The 13,894-nt window shown below is 38.1% G+C and overlaps 1 protein-coding gene across 2 annotated transcripts; it reads left to right on the forward strand.

Moving 5' to 3' along the window:
• Window positions 1-244: 244 nt before the first annotated feature.
• On the forward strand, window positions 245-13,647 carry trhr.L (thyrotropin releasing hormone receptor L homeolog). Of its 2 annotated transcripts, none has more exons than XM_041566608.1 (3): window positions 245-667; window positions 1,408-2,374; window positions 13,117-13,647. In XM_041566608.1, exons 2-3 carry the CDS (start codon window positions 1,586-1,588, stop codon window positions 13,519-13,521), a joined length of 1,194 nt encoding a protein of 397 aa, XP_041422542.1. In that variant the 5' UTR covers window positions 245-667; window positions 1,408-1,585; the 3' UTR covers window positions 13,522-13,647. The 2 variants fall into 2 exon arrangements, with proteins under 2 accessions (XP_041422542.1, XP_018122827.1); XM_018267338.2 differs by having other exon boundaries at window positions 1,416-2,374.
• The last annotated feature ends 247 nt before the right edge of the window (window positions 13,648-13,894 follow it).

Here is a 13,894-nt window from a genome sequence, read left to right on the forward strand (position 1 = left end):
CGAAATAATAAGGGTTTGTCCCTTTTTATGTAAAAAAAAAAAAAATCACTATATATATTTTTCTTGGTATTCGGCGCATATATAGACAGCTGGGTGCAATGATAATTACTTTCAATTTATTAAAGCCATTTTCTTGTGGAGAATAAATAAATTAATAAAAGTGCTTTATGCAGTTCTATTTCATTCTTGCCTCTCTCTCTTGCCATTTATTCTTCAGATTCAGTTGGTTGGTGAATGCTGAATGAGGGGTGGTGAGGTGGGAGTCATCTAAATGTCAGACGTTTGCCAATGAGGTTTGTTTCCTTTGGCCTCTATAGTGATCAAATAAATTGCCCAGCTTTTTAAGATGTGCGGCAAAGCCTCCCTCCATCAGATAGCTGCTGTGGCTGCAGTTCAACTGAGAACTCAAAGGTAATATTGAATCTATTTTGCTGGAGCAGAAATGAGAGATACTCTGAGGCTGCAATATAATTTTTAGAGATTTTTTTTCATTGCCTCTGTAGTTATTTTGTCCAGGATTCCTGATCCTCAGGCATTTCAGTGCTGCACACAATATCAGAATATTTCTCTCTTCAACTCTCATCATAGCACTATGCATACAGTAATGCTCACCTGTCAGTCCATGGTGATGTGAACAAATAAAATCTCAGCAGCAACACTCAACAAGGTAAGAAGAATTCCTACCACAAATGACAAATATTTTAAAATGATTTCAATCTGTTTTTTTTTTTGAAATACTTAAAATTTTAAATGCTTTTAAAATGCAATACTTTTTTTTTAATGATGAATGGGTATGCATTTTGATAAATAAGGGGGCATTCATTCAAAATAAAAATAACCTGGCATTTATGATAGATTTTTTTTCAAGAGTTTCTGAAAACTACTTGTTAAATTCCAGATTATTTTCCAGTTTTCTTCAAAAAAATGTTTTCTGTAACAAGCCATGGCAATGTACTATAATATACAGGTATTGGACCTGTTATCCGGAATGCTCGGGACCTGGGGTTTTCCAGATAAGGGATTTATCTTTAATTTGGATCTCCATACCTCAAATCTGCTAGAAAATCATTTAAACATATATAAACCCAATAGACTGGTTTTGCTTCCAATAAGGATTAATTATATTTTAGTTTGGATCAAGTACAGGGTACTTTTTTTTTATTATTATAGAGAAAAAGATTATTATTTTAAAAACGTTTAATTATTTACTTGACTTATTGAAGTCTATGGAAGATGGTCTTTTCGTAATTCAGAGCTTTCTGGATAATGGGTTTCCAGATAACAGATCCCATACCTGTATACAGATTTTGTCCAAGTGTACTTGAGATATAAAGAAGCAATATAGTTATATAATATTAATATTATTCAGTGTTATATATTTATATAATAATATATCTTGTGCTTTAGACTTGCAGATTTTGCTCAAACATATTTGTGACGTAGCCGAGCCTCTACAACTTATTCTCAGCCCACTGTAGTTGGTATTACTGATACCTTCTCCTGCAAGGAGGACAACTAATTAAAGAGCACTTGATAGTTTCTTGCAATGGATTCTCACCTTCTGTGACGAAGTTTTAACACTATAATGGATAACGCAACTTTCGCTGAACTTAACGGAACTGTGCTCCAGAAGAGAGAATGGCATGGTCTGGAATACCAAGTGGTCACTGTTTTCCTGGTGGTTTTAATATGTGGACTTGGCATTGTTGGTAACGTCATGGTGGTTTTAGTGGTTCTTCAGACTAAACACATGAGAACCCCAACTAACTGTTACCTTGTGAGCCTTGCCATTGCAGACCTGATTGTATTGGTGGCAGCTGGACTACCCAATATTACTGAAAGTGTCTATGGCTCGTGGGTCTATGGATATTTTGGATGCCTCTGCATTACATTTCTTCAGTATCTGGGCATTAATGCTTCATCCTGTTCCATCACAGCATTCACAGTTGAAAGATACCTAGCTATATGCCATCCTATCAAAGCCCAGTTTCTATGTACCATATCCAGAGCTAAAAAGATCATCGTTTTTGTGTGGGCATTCACATCTCTATATTGCCTCATGTGGTTTTTCTTGCTTGACCTTAAAACAACCACCTACAAAGATGCGACTGTGATGAACTGTGGTTACAGAGTTTCCAGAAGCTACTATTCTCCCATCTACTTAATTGATTTCGGTATATTCTATGCCGTACCCATGACTCTAGCTACAGTCCTATATGGGCTTATTGCCAGAATTCTATTCTTAAATCCCATTCCATCAGATCCAAAAGAAAACTCAAAGACCTGGAGAAACGATGTTACTCATCAAAATAAAGCCTTTAATTCAAAGATGTCAAGTAGATGCTCCAATAACACAATAGCATCTAGGAGACAGGTAAACATATAAAGTCCGATGAACTCATCAGTGTTTCAGTGTAACATATTAACTTTTTAAGGTATCAACATGATATTTTCATGTAGCAGGTATTATTGCATACAGAAGAATTCCTATAGATACTCATGAATTAATACAATACCTGTATTTGCATGTGATGAACCATCTTGAAAAACCCGGGCATTGGCTGGCATGTATAAACCAAGAACTTCATCTTGTATATTGTCTTCAACATGGGCTGTACAGTGTGTGCAGCTTGATTAGGGCAGGATACTTGAGTTAGCATATGTATTTTGTATATTGGTATCTTGAATAATGCCTCTTATCATCTGGACCATCTCTGCTTGATTGGTCACTTGAACTACTGTTTGCTTTGCACTAGCCAGTAGCCCTGTTTGGACTGCTTCTGCTATGAGCCAATCCACTCCACCTTCTAGAGAGAAATACATTAGAGAGTAATACATTTATTAACTAAAGCTTCTGATTTAGTCTCTATTGTGACCAGTAGTAGTAGTCCAGCTATGTTTCATTTCCTCACTTTAGGCAGCTCCCTATTAATAACAATAAATCATCTCTAATATGAGTCTCTGGTTGGCTGAATAGGACCTAAAGGAGTCTCATGGAGACCTAGAGGGATGGGCAATGTATTTCACAGACAAAACCAGCATGTTTTACTTACACATTAGAGCAGGGGTCCCCCAACCCTTTTCCCCGGTGAGCCACATTCAAATGTAAAAAGAGGTGGGGAGCAACACCAGCATTTGGGGTTACCAACAACGGCTGTGATTGGCTCTTTGGTAGCTCCTATGTGGATTGGCAGCCTACAAGAGGCTTTTTTTGGCAGTACCCCTGATTTGTATGTAACCAAAACTTGCCTCCAAGCCTGGAATTCAAAAGTAAGCACCTGATATGAGGCCACTGGGAGCAACATCCAAGATGTTTGGTGAGGAACATGTTTCTCATGAACTGCTGGTTGGGGATCACTGCATTAGAGCACTGCTAAACAACAAATGCAAATGAAATACTGTTTAGTCTCACTATGATGTAGGTAGGGCACTGCCTTTTATACTGACACATTTAAGTATAATAAGCTACAATTTTTTCCCATCATTTTCCACCAAATGCTATATTTCTAATTCACTTCAACTAATGTTATACAGTACTAGTTTCCTCCAATCTCTTTTCCTGAAGTTTAATCCCCTGCCAGGATTCCTTGATTCTATTTCTCCAATCTTTACTATACAAATTCTATCCACTTTTCCATCACTAATTCCTAGTCTCTTTCTATTTCAGTCCTACACCATGTATTAATCTATAACCCCACCTCTCATTGCTGAATATTCTAGTTACCTCTTAGCTTTCCATTTCCTATTTTTCCATATAGGTGTCTGTGTTTCCATACCCTAGGTCATTATATTTTCTCCATTGCCTCTACCTACTAACTATATTTGTCCTCCATTTAATATTTATCTCTCCCTACGATCGGTTGGCTGCTTTTTTCTCGCTTCTTTCACCACTATTTAATTTCCCATCATTATTATCATTTTCTGTACCACCCCTTCTTTTCTATTATGCCCACCTATTTTCTTTACCTCTCTTTTACTTTGCAACATTTTCTACATCCCACTGTCCCTTGTCTTTTTTCCATAAGCCAAACATTCTCTATCCCTATTTCTCCACCATCTAAGCATCTACTCTGTTTAATTCCCCACTCATCTTACTCACTCTTTTGTCTGGGAAAAGAGTACACCTAATGAAGGGGCCTCCCCAAAAGCTTGTGAGGCTTTGTCTGAAACACCAAACATTTTATAGTTACACAGTTATATAGTTACATAGTTAAATCGGGTTGAAAAAAGTCAAAGTCCATCAAGTCCAACCCCTCCAAATAAAAACCCAGCATCCATACACACACCCTCCATAACTTCACATAAATTATATATACCCATACTATACCTATACTAACTATACAGTTTAGTATCACAATGGCCTTGGATATTCTGCTTGTCCAAGAAATCATCCAAGCCACTCTTAAAGGCATTAACTGAATCATTATTATATATAATTATGTCCTAGTCTTCTTTGTACTACAGTCAAATCTGTCTGACACAGACAAATGCAGAGTAGCAGAGTGTTACGTGTGAAAATATAATGTGAACATTGACATTATAAGGTGATAAGAGATACAATTTTTGTCTAATTTAGTAGATTAGAAAAAGCAAGCTTCCAAGACTATTTAGGTCTGATGCCTAAAGAACAGACCTATGTAGTCTGGAAAGCTGACATTTGCAACTCATGGTAACACTGCATAGGAAAGTTTGTTACCCCCTATTAAGCACAATTGGGGACACCAGAGGTCTGTATTATGCAGCCCCAAATCCCTTGAAGGAGTAACAAACCCTTAATAAAAAGACCCTACTCATCAACCCTACATAGACCCCCCTCCCTCCTCCCCCCAGCCTAGCTGCCCCCCCGGGGAGATACCCCTAACTCGTTACTTACCCCTCCATGCAGATTCTGTCCACTGGAGTTCACTGGAGCCGCTTCGTTAATCTTCGGAATGAGACAGCCAAAACGCACGAAAATTGCCGAAGCGATGTTCTCATTCCGAAGATTACCGAAGCAGCTAAAGATGGCGCCCGTGAACTCTGCTGGACAGAATCTGCACGGAGGGGTAAGTAACGAGTTAGGGGCATTTGCCCGGGGGGCAGCTAGGCTGGGGGGGAGGAGGGGGTCTATGTAGGGTAGGGGGGTAGAGTTTTTTAATTAAGGGTTTGTTTCTCCTTAAATGATCATTTATATAAAAATCTTTAATTTAATATTACAGTGTTTTTCTTAGAAAAATCGAGTTGAATCGTTTCCACATTTTCCAGCACACAAACAAGAAATTCATTATCCCTGCATTATCATCAGAACCACATTTCTCTCACCATTTCTTACACTTGCCATGAATGTGCTACAATAACAACACACACAATGTAAAATTGCCGCTACCACAAATGTCAATGCAGCCTGAATCCTTTGTATAGGGGGAATCTCACAAGTTTCAGTATCAGAACCTTGTTCAACAATTCATTGTATGTTATGGGAGAGGAGTGTAAAATCGATAAAGATTTCTCCTTTTTTTTTATTACCACAAAGCAGACTGGGATTTCCATGGCAACCTGTTTTTGAATTGCAACCATTACAAAAATGCAGGACTCTGCAGACAAAGCTCAGGCTGGGCTAAAAAGTGCAGCACTCAGATGTGTATATGGGAGAGAAAGCTTGTTTATGAGTCTTTTCAGGCACTAAGCCAGGAAGGCAGAGATACAAAAGCTTTACAAAGAAATACAAAGTACATACAGTGGCTAAGGATTTACCCTTGTGAGACCACAGTTGCCTTATTAGTGACAGACAATACTTTCATTCAACTTTCTCCCACTACAGCTTCTGCTTCCAATGAAGCACTTAATACTAGTTTATATATATATATATATATATATATATATATATATATATATATATATATATATATATATATATATATATAGAATTACAATTCAACAAAGAAGGTCCGCACTCTCAGGTCTTAAAAATCAAATATGGTTTATTAAAAAAAGACTAACGTTACGGCCTCTTCGAGGCTTTTCTCACTTTGAGAAAGGCCTCGGAGAGGCCGAAACTTTAGTCTTTTTTTAATAAACCATATTTGATTTTTAAGACCTGAGAGTGCGGATCTTCTTTGTTGAATTGTAATTCTAAATATTTTGGACACTGCACCCAGGCACGTTTATACCATGTTACGTGAGTGCTGACTTCTCCATGGATCGTTATATATATATATATATATATATATATATACACACACCACAGAACACATATTTTCTTGCTATATCAAGTATTGGTTTACTTGCCATAATATAATTAATTCACCCATCACTAAATACAAATCATGATGCAAATAGGCAAGACTTTCCATTGACTGCCTATCAGCCATTTAGGGATGGGTGAATTTTTTCGGCTTGTTTCACCGCGGAAATGACGCCCATAGACTTGTGTGGCTTTGTGTGTCAAAAAAAAGTTTTGATGCCCATTATAGATTATAATGGGCGTCGGCATCATTTGCCGGTGGCAAATTTTTGGCTAAACAAAACGGGTCAAATTCGCCTAACCCTAGTCCCATTGCCATTTTGGAGGAATATTTCCCCCTCTGAGGCAAATTGGAGAGGATTCAGATGGTTTTTTTTGCTTTCCTCTGGACCAACTGGCAGTTAGGCAGGTTAAAATAGAGTTAAAAGGTTGAACTTGATGGACGTGTGTCTTTTTTTAGCCTAACTTACTATGTAAGATGGACATAACTGTAATAGTGTAGTACGAGAAATACAGAAGGGGTAAAATGATACTATAAAAACGATATTATAAAACTATATTAAAGGTAAAAGGAACAAGCAGAGCACAACAAAAAGATTCAATATCAGGGATCCACAACAGACAAGGTTAGGACTAGTATGACGTATGAGCTTGACAGTTGTAGGCTTAGATGGCAAAAACAAGGCTAGGAACCAGTAACAAAGCCATGAAGATGAATGAGAATAACAATATACAGGACAGGAACCAGAACAGAACTGAATAGAATAGAATAGACAGAATTTAGGGATAAAATCAGAACCAAAAACAGCAATGGCTCCATTATATACAACGATCCCCAACCAGTGGCCTTTGGATGTTGCTCACAGTGGCCTCAAAGGTGCTTATTAGTGATGGGCGAATAAATTTGGCAGGCACAAATTAGCGCAAATTTCTGCGTTTCGCCTCTGGCGAATAAAGGTGGCCATACATGGATAGATCCGCTCGTTTGGTCATGTCGCCAAACGAGCGGATTTCCCTCCAATATGCCCTCCTTGAGGTGGGCAATATCGGGCTGATCCGATCGTGGGCACTAGGGCCCAACGATCGGATCCTAGCGTTCGCAAACGGGCGGTCGGATCGCGGGACCGCATCAGCGAACAGATGTGGCCGCGATCCGACGGGATTTTTAACCCCATCCGATCGAGATCTGGCCGACTTTTGGCCAGATCTCGATCAGGGAAGCCCGTCGGGGGCCCCCATTCACGGGCCAATAAGCTGCCGACTCGGTCTGTCGGCAGCTTTTATCGGCCCGTGTATGGCCACCTTAAACTTGCAAAACTGCCACACAAATTCATCTGAGAAAATTTGCCAGGGTCAAAATCATTGCGCGTCAACATTATTCAGATGCCAATTCACTCTAACACCGGCATCAGAATTTCGTGGGAAATTCGTGAAGTTTTCGACTAAACAAACCGGGACAAATTCGCCCATCACTAATGCTTATTATAAATTCCAGGCTTAGAGGAAACTTGTGGTTGCATAAAAACCAGGCATTGCTCCCCAACTCCTTTAACATCTGAATGGTTGGAAACCCCAGATGTAGAGCTATTATGCTGTATGAGACATAAACTGCCCCATGACATGTGAAAAATTGGACAGAACTGATAAACAATAGTGAAAGTGGAAGGGCACTGCCAGGAAGTATCTAGTAGACAGAACACAGACATAAGGGGGATCATTTATCAAGTCATTTCTTTTAACTGCATCTGATTTTGAGAGTGGTTGCTGATAAGAAGGTTGTCAGATCTTTGCTGAATTGATTGGGGTTTTCTCCTCATGCCTTCCGGTCAGTTGGTACAATGTACTGAAACGTTTATATGTTGTATGAAAAATGTTTCAGAAGGCCACGAACGAATGTGAATATGATAACCATGCCTGGAATGGCAAATAAACACCTGCAGTAAAGCTGAAATAGACTTCAGCAGGTGCATGGCAATGGCCACTCCGGATTTTGTCCCAAATCAGATGCAACCTATATAGTGATTGGCGAATTTCTCCCGTTTCCCGTAAAATTTGTGAAATTCGCAAGACTGCGAGAAATTTGCGTGAAAATCGTGAAATTGTAAAGTTTCACAAAAAATCATGCAATTCAGACATTTTCACAAAAAAAATTTGAAAATCTGACATTTTCATGAAAAATCTTGAAAATGGGAAATTGACGCCCGCGTCCAAGCTGACGCTGGCGTTAAAGTCAATGGGCGTCAGAATAGTGTTGACACGCGCCAATTTTTTTTCGCCCGTGTGGCCAAAAAAATTTGACTCTGGGGAATTTTCGCAGGAGATTCGCAAATTTATTCGCCGACGGCAAAACGCGGAAATTTACCACGAATTTATGTGACTATTTGACCCAAGTACCTTATACACAACTGACTGCAGGGAAATTGAGGGTTTTTACTCGTTATGCTATTCCTAGTTTAAGGCAACAAACAAACACTCATATTTATTAAAAGGCACTAAGTTTGCCCAAGAGCAGTAACCCACGGCAGCCAATAAAGATTTTTTTGTAAATACTTCCTGCTGATTGGTTGCTATAGGTGATTAGACTGGTAGCAAACTTTGCTCCTTTTATTACTTTTATCAACCAGTGTGAATGTTTAAGTGAAAGCATGCATTTATTAGTTTCAGAATATCAACAGCTTCACTAATGGAAGCAGAAATACTAGAACATGGAAAAAGCAAATGATTATTATTTTTTTTTTTTTTTAAATATAATGATTATCCCCAAATAATGTGCTACTGGAGTATATAAACCACCTCTATCACTTATGCTAATTGCATATAATGAGACTACCATGCCTTGTATAATGCAGAGGTTCACTCTGGGCTTGCCAATTTTATGCTATTCACAAGCTGAAATGAAAATAATTTTAGGGACATTATTTAGGGACATTATGTGCTGATTACATGAGTAAAAGCTTTCTTTGCTTCCGGTCTCCTTGTATGTACTATTGTTTGTTTCCCACTACCAGAGATCCCAAATATGCAATATATGGGCATATCAGAGACAGTTGATTAGATTTAACATTGAAATAGACAGAGCAGATAAGAAAGACTATTGGAGATAAGAGAGATAGAGAAGCTACTTTAGATGCAGTAGATACAAAGGGTATGTAGACTAATACTACAGTTCATCATTCAAGTTTATTGGGGATTTAAAGCCCAAATGCAGGCAACATTTGCAGACATTTCTCTGTACAGGTATCCGGGAACCCGTTATACAGAAAGCTCTGTATTACAGACCCCATTTTATCGAAATAATCCAAATTTTAAAAAATGAGTAGACTTTAAGTAGACTTAAGGTATGAAGATCCAAATTAAAGAAAGACTTTAAGTAGACTTAAGGTATGAAGATCTAAATTAAAGAAAGACCTGTTACCCAGAAAACCACAGGTCCTGAACATTCTGGATAACAGAACCCATACATGTACAGTTATTTCCCTGCTTGGGATCTGTCAGTTTTAGGGGGTCATTTATCAAAGTTTGAATTTGTGAGGTTTTTTTATACCTCGAATAAAGTCACAAATCTAATGGTTCCCGAATGTAAAAATCTCGAATCAGTGTAATCAGGGAGAAAAACTAGAATACTCAAAGTAATCAAGTTTTTGAGCAAAAACCACCAGAAAAAACCTGAACCTCATGAAGGCTACAAACATCTTAAAATGGTCCAAGGGACCTCTGCCATTGGCTTCTACATGACCTTGACATGTTTTAGCTGGAGTATTTTCAGATTCTAGCTATTTTCAGCTTCAGGGTATAATAAATCTCAAAAAATTCAAGGTATTTTTTAAGAACTGAAAATTCGAATTTTTACTGAAAACAACCTTTAAAAACGCAAATTTTTAAGGGGAAAAACAACTTAATCTTTATTACAATTAGTGATGGGTGAATAAATTCGCCTGGCGCGAATTCGCAGCAAATTTCCATGTTTCGCCACTGGCAAATACATTTTTTTTGGACGCACGTTTGATAAGTCGCTTGCATCAAAACTGCACGCCCATTGACTTTAACGCCAGTGTCAAAATTGGCGCAGGCGTAATTTTTTGAGTTTTGTGAATTTTTTGCAGTTTTGCGAATTTCGCAGAAAATTCAATAATAAACAGGAGAAATTCGTCCATTACATAATTTATACTAATAATTTTGTCTAAACAAAATGATTAGAGAATTATGCAGATAAACAGCCAGTCAAGTCTCTGTGCTGTCTTCAAGCAAACACATGAATGGTGCTGTCTGGTGGTTTAGTACCCAAGCTTCCAGAATATTGTACAGCAGGGCTCACGCACTTAACAACTATTAAATCTCATTTTAGAACAATTACAGTATGTATTCTTTTTTTAAAGCAGATTAAAATGCCAGATGGACAGCCAGCCCAGCAGTACAGGGTTGCTGGTGAATTATGATATTCGCTGTATAAAACTTGCAAGAATTATGAAAAAGTTAAGATAGTTAAAGTGGACCTGTCAACCAGACACAAAAATCTGTATAATAGAAGTCCTTTTCAAATTAAACATGAAATCCAATTTCTATTTTTTATTAAAGCATTCATAGCTGTTGTAAGCTCATTTAAACATCTCAGCTGTCAATCAAATATTGTCTGCCCCTCCTCTATGCCATGGGCATAGAGGCGGGGCAGACAATTACTTTCACTTTCCATTCAGCACTTCCTAGATGTTACTGCTCTCCACACATTCCCCCGTTCTCTTTACCATTTAATTGTGTAGGCAGGGCATGGGGATGGACATCAGGTCCGCCATTCTGGTGCACAAACAAGATTCTGAGATGATTCAAGGCTTGCCTTAATAACAGTGTGCACAAAATGGCTGCTGCCTGTTTGCTATCATTTTGAATTCCCAGACTGAAGGAAACAAGATTCAAATAATTTATATAGTGTAATTTAAGTTAATTTTGCTTGACTAATGTGATAAAATAGGATTTTTAATAATTTTTGTTGGGTGACGGGTCCCCTTTAAGAAAAAGAAAGAAAGTTAAGTACTCAAAGTATCAATAATTTTATATTCATTTTTGGGGGGCTTTAGATCTCTTTTCATGTCAATAAAGAGTGTACCTTAGCTAATAAAAGATGAGGTAGATATAGGGGATACAACCAGTAACGTAACTATAGAGGAAGCAGACCCCAGGGAACAAGGGGGATTCCACTATAGATGTAAGAAATCCCCCCTCTCTAGCCACAATCTTACTTACTAATCTTACTGGTGCATGCGGCCAGGGAGGAGGGGACACAAGCAGGTGGAGGGAGGTGCAAGAAGTTGTGTGCTGGGCCCCTTGAATTTTTTTTTTTTGCCTGGTGCGCTGTTGTTACGCCACTGGACACAACCACTTAAGCAACACCAATATAATTTATAGGGATGCACCAAATCCTTTTTCAGCAGGATTCGGATCCGGCCGAATCCTTCTGCCCGGCCGAACCAAATCCTAATTTGCATATGCAAATTAGGGACAGGAAGAGAAATTGCGTGACTTTTTGTCACAAAACAAGGAAGTAAAAAATGTTCTCCCCTTCCCACTCCTATTTTGCATATGCAAATTAGGATTTGGTTCAGTATTCGGCCAAAGCTTTCGCGGAGGATTCGGCTGAATCCAAAAAAGCCTATTCATCCAAAAATAAAAAAACCTTTGATTTTTTTAATAAATTTCGGTTGGTCTTTTTTAATTCGAATTTCAAGGTTTTTTTTATTCAAAATTCGTAAACTGTTATCATGATACGCACTTGACTCCAGCATGATGGATATTTCTGTTGCTATTGTCTCACTAAGATTCTGGTTCCCTGTTGTGCTTGTCAGAAGGATTGCATCAGTTGTAATCCTATTTTTCTTTAACTTTTCAATTTCAAGTCAATATTTTACATTATAGCAAGTCCCTGAAAACTCTGCATGTGTGTCTGGCAATTATACCAGCAGTTCTGCTATACAAAATAATTCCCATTCAAGGTTTTGAAGACCTTTCAAGAAGCTTTTCCTTTGATCTGGTTTTACCTGTATAAAGTTATATTTCCTATTCATTTATTAAAAGTCTCTTTAATCATAAGAACAATGTTGGTGGAATTTCCATAATTTCATTTTTTTTCTTTAGTAATTTAGCAGTGGAAATTTGCATTAGCTAAAATGGAGCAATTTTTCCAGTTTTTTTAACCCACAACGCAACATTTCTCACACAACACCAGCAAAACTGTGGCCCCATCAAGATTTGCTCCTAATACAAAAATAATGAGAGCAAGGATATTTCAGTTCCAAAGCTCAGCATTGAAATTCCATATGCACTTGACTCTTCTGCACCAAACCCACAATTGGAATCCAAGACTTCGCTGTCACTTTTGAGTGGTAGTAACTCCAGGTTTTCCCTGCATCAAAAGGCTCACTTGAATGTAAATCATACAAAGCCAGAATTTGGAAGCCGGCAGTCTAAGATCGCAAGAGGAACAGGGTAAACCCATGGGTCCCACATCACTAGTGCTCAAGTAGGGAGCCATGTCACTCCACTTTGGGTCTTCTTTTATTTGACTGATGACACAGAGCCTGTGCAGTTGAAGCTAAGTCTATAACAGCTTCAACTGCACATATTCCTGTATTTGCAAGATGGCGTCTTCCAACCCTGTTGCTCAACTCTATATTTTTAACGATGTACACATAGAGAGACAATTATGAAACTAACTGGTGTCAAAGAGATTGAGTGGGTGGGAAGCCAGGGGTGGGTTGGGGGGTTTCAGTCTCTTTTAACACTTACCTGTAAGAAGTATTTTTCTGACTGTCAAACTGGTTTATAATTAATGCATTTATCAATGCAGATACATTTCAGTTCATTGGAATGTGTTCTTAAATAGCTTCTTTTTTATTCCATAGGTGACCAAAATGTTGGCAGTCGTCGTACTTCTGTTTGCCTTTTTATGGATGCCCTACAGAACACTGGTCGTGGTGAATTCTTTCTTGTCCCACCCTTACCTTCAAACTTGGTTTGTGTTATTCTGTCGAATTTGTATTTACTTGAACAGCGCCATCAACCCCGTGATCTACAATCTCATGTCTCAGAAATTCAGAGCTGCATTCCGGAAACTCTGCAAGTGTAAGAAGAAGAGATCAGAGAAGCCAACCAACTATGGCGTGGCACTGAACTATAGTGTCATTAAAGAATCATCCAATGGAGGAAGTCCAGACCATTTTAGCACTGAGCTGGAGGACATTACAGTCACAGATACTTATTTGTCTACATCAAAAATGTCCTTTGATGACACATGTTTGCCTACTTAGGTAACATTTAACAGAACAAAGACAATCACAGGAGAAACTGATGTAAAATATAGGGAACTAAAATAATATGAATTATTCCTTCTAAAGATGACATTTAGGGGGTTATTTAATAAACTCCGAATGCAAAAAAATTTTCAGAATTTATTAAAGCCCAAGGATGGAAAACTTTGAATCTAAAAATCCAGCATCTCAGACCTGTCGAGGTTGCATATAAGTCAATGGGAGAAGTCCCAATGATTTTTTGATGTGCATTGGGTTTTGTGCACTACCCTGAAGTTTTTGGAGTTTTCGGGCAAAAAAACATAAGAATACTGAGATTTCGGGTGAAAAATCCCCAAAAATAATGAAAATCTCATTTTTTCCCCACAAAGCA

The sequence above is a fragment of the Xenopus laevis genome, chromosome 6L (assembly GCF_017654675.1).
Source record: "Xenopus laevis strain J_2021 chromosome 6L, Xenopus_laevis_v10.1, whole genome shotgun sequence".
Taxonomy (NCBI): domain Eukaryota; kingdom Metazoa; phylum Chordata; class Amphibia; order Anura; family Pipidae; genus Xenopus; species Xenopus laevis.

What these genes read in the sequence shown, in the direction of transcription:
- trhr.L (XM_041566608.1), top strand. Translation starts at nt 1,586, where the DNA reads ATGGATAACGCAACTTTCGCTGAACTTAACGGAACTGTGCTCCAGAAG. An exon ending in CAATAGCATCTAGGAGACAG is followed by an intron (nt 2,375 to 13,116) that starts GTAAACATATAA and finishes TTTATTCCATAG; the next exon opens with GTGACCAAAATGTTGGCAGT.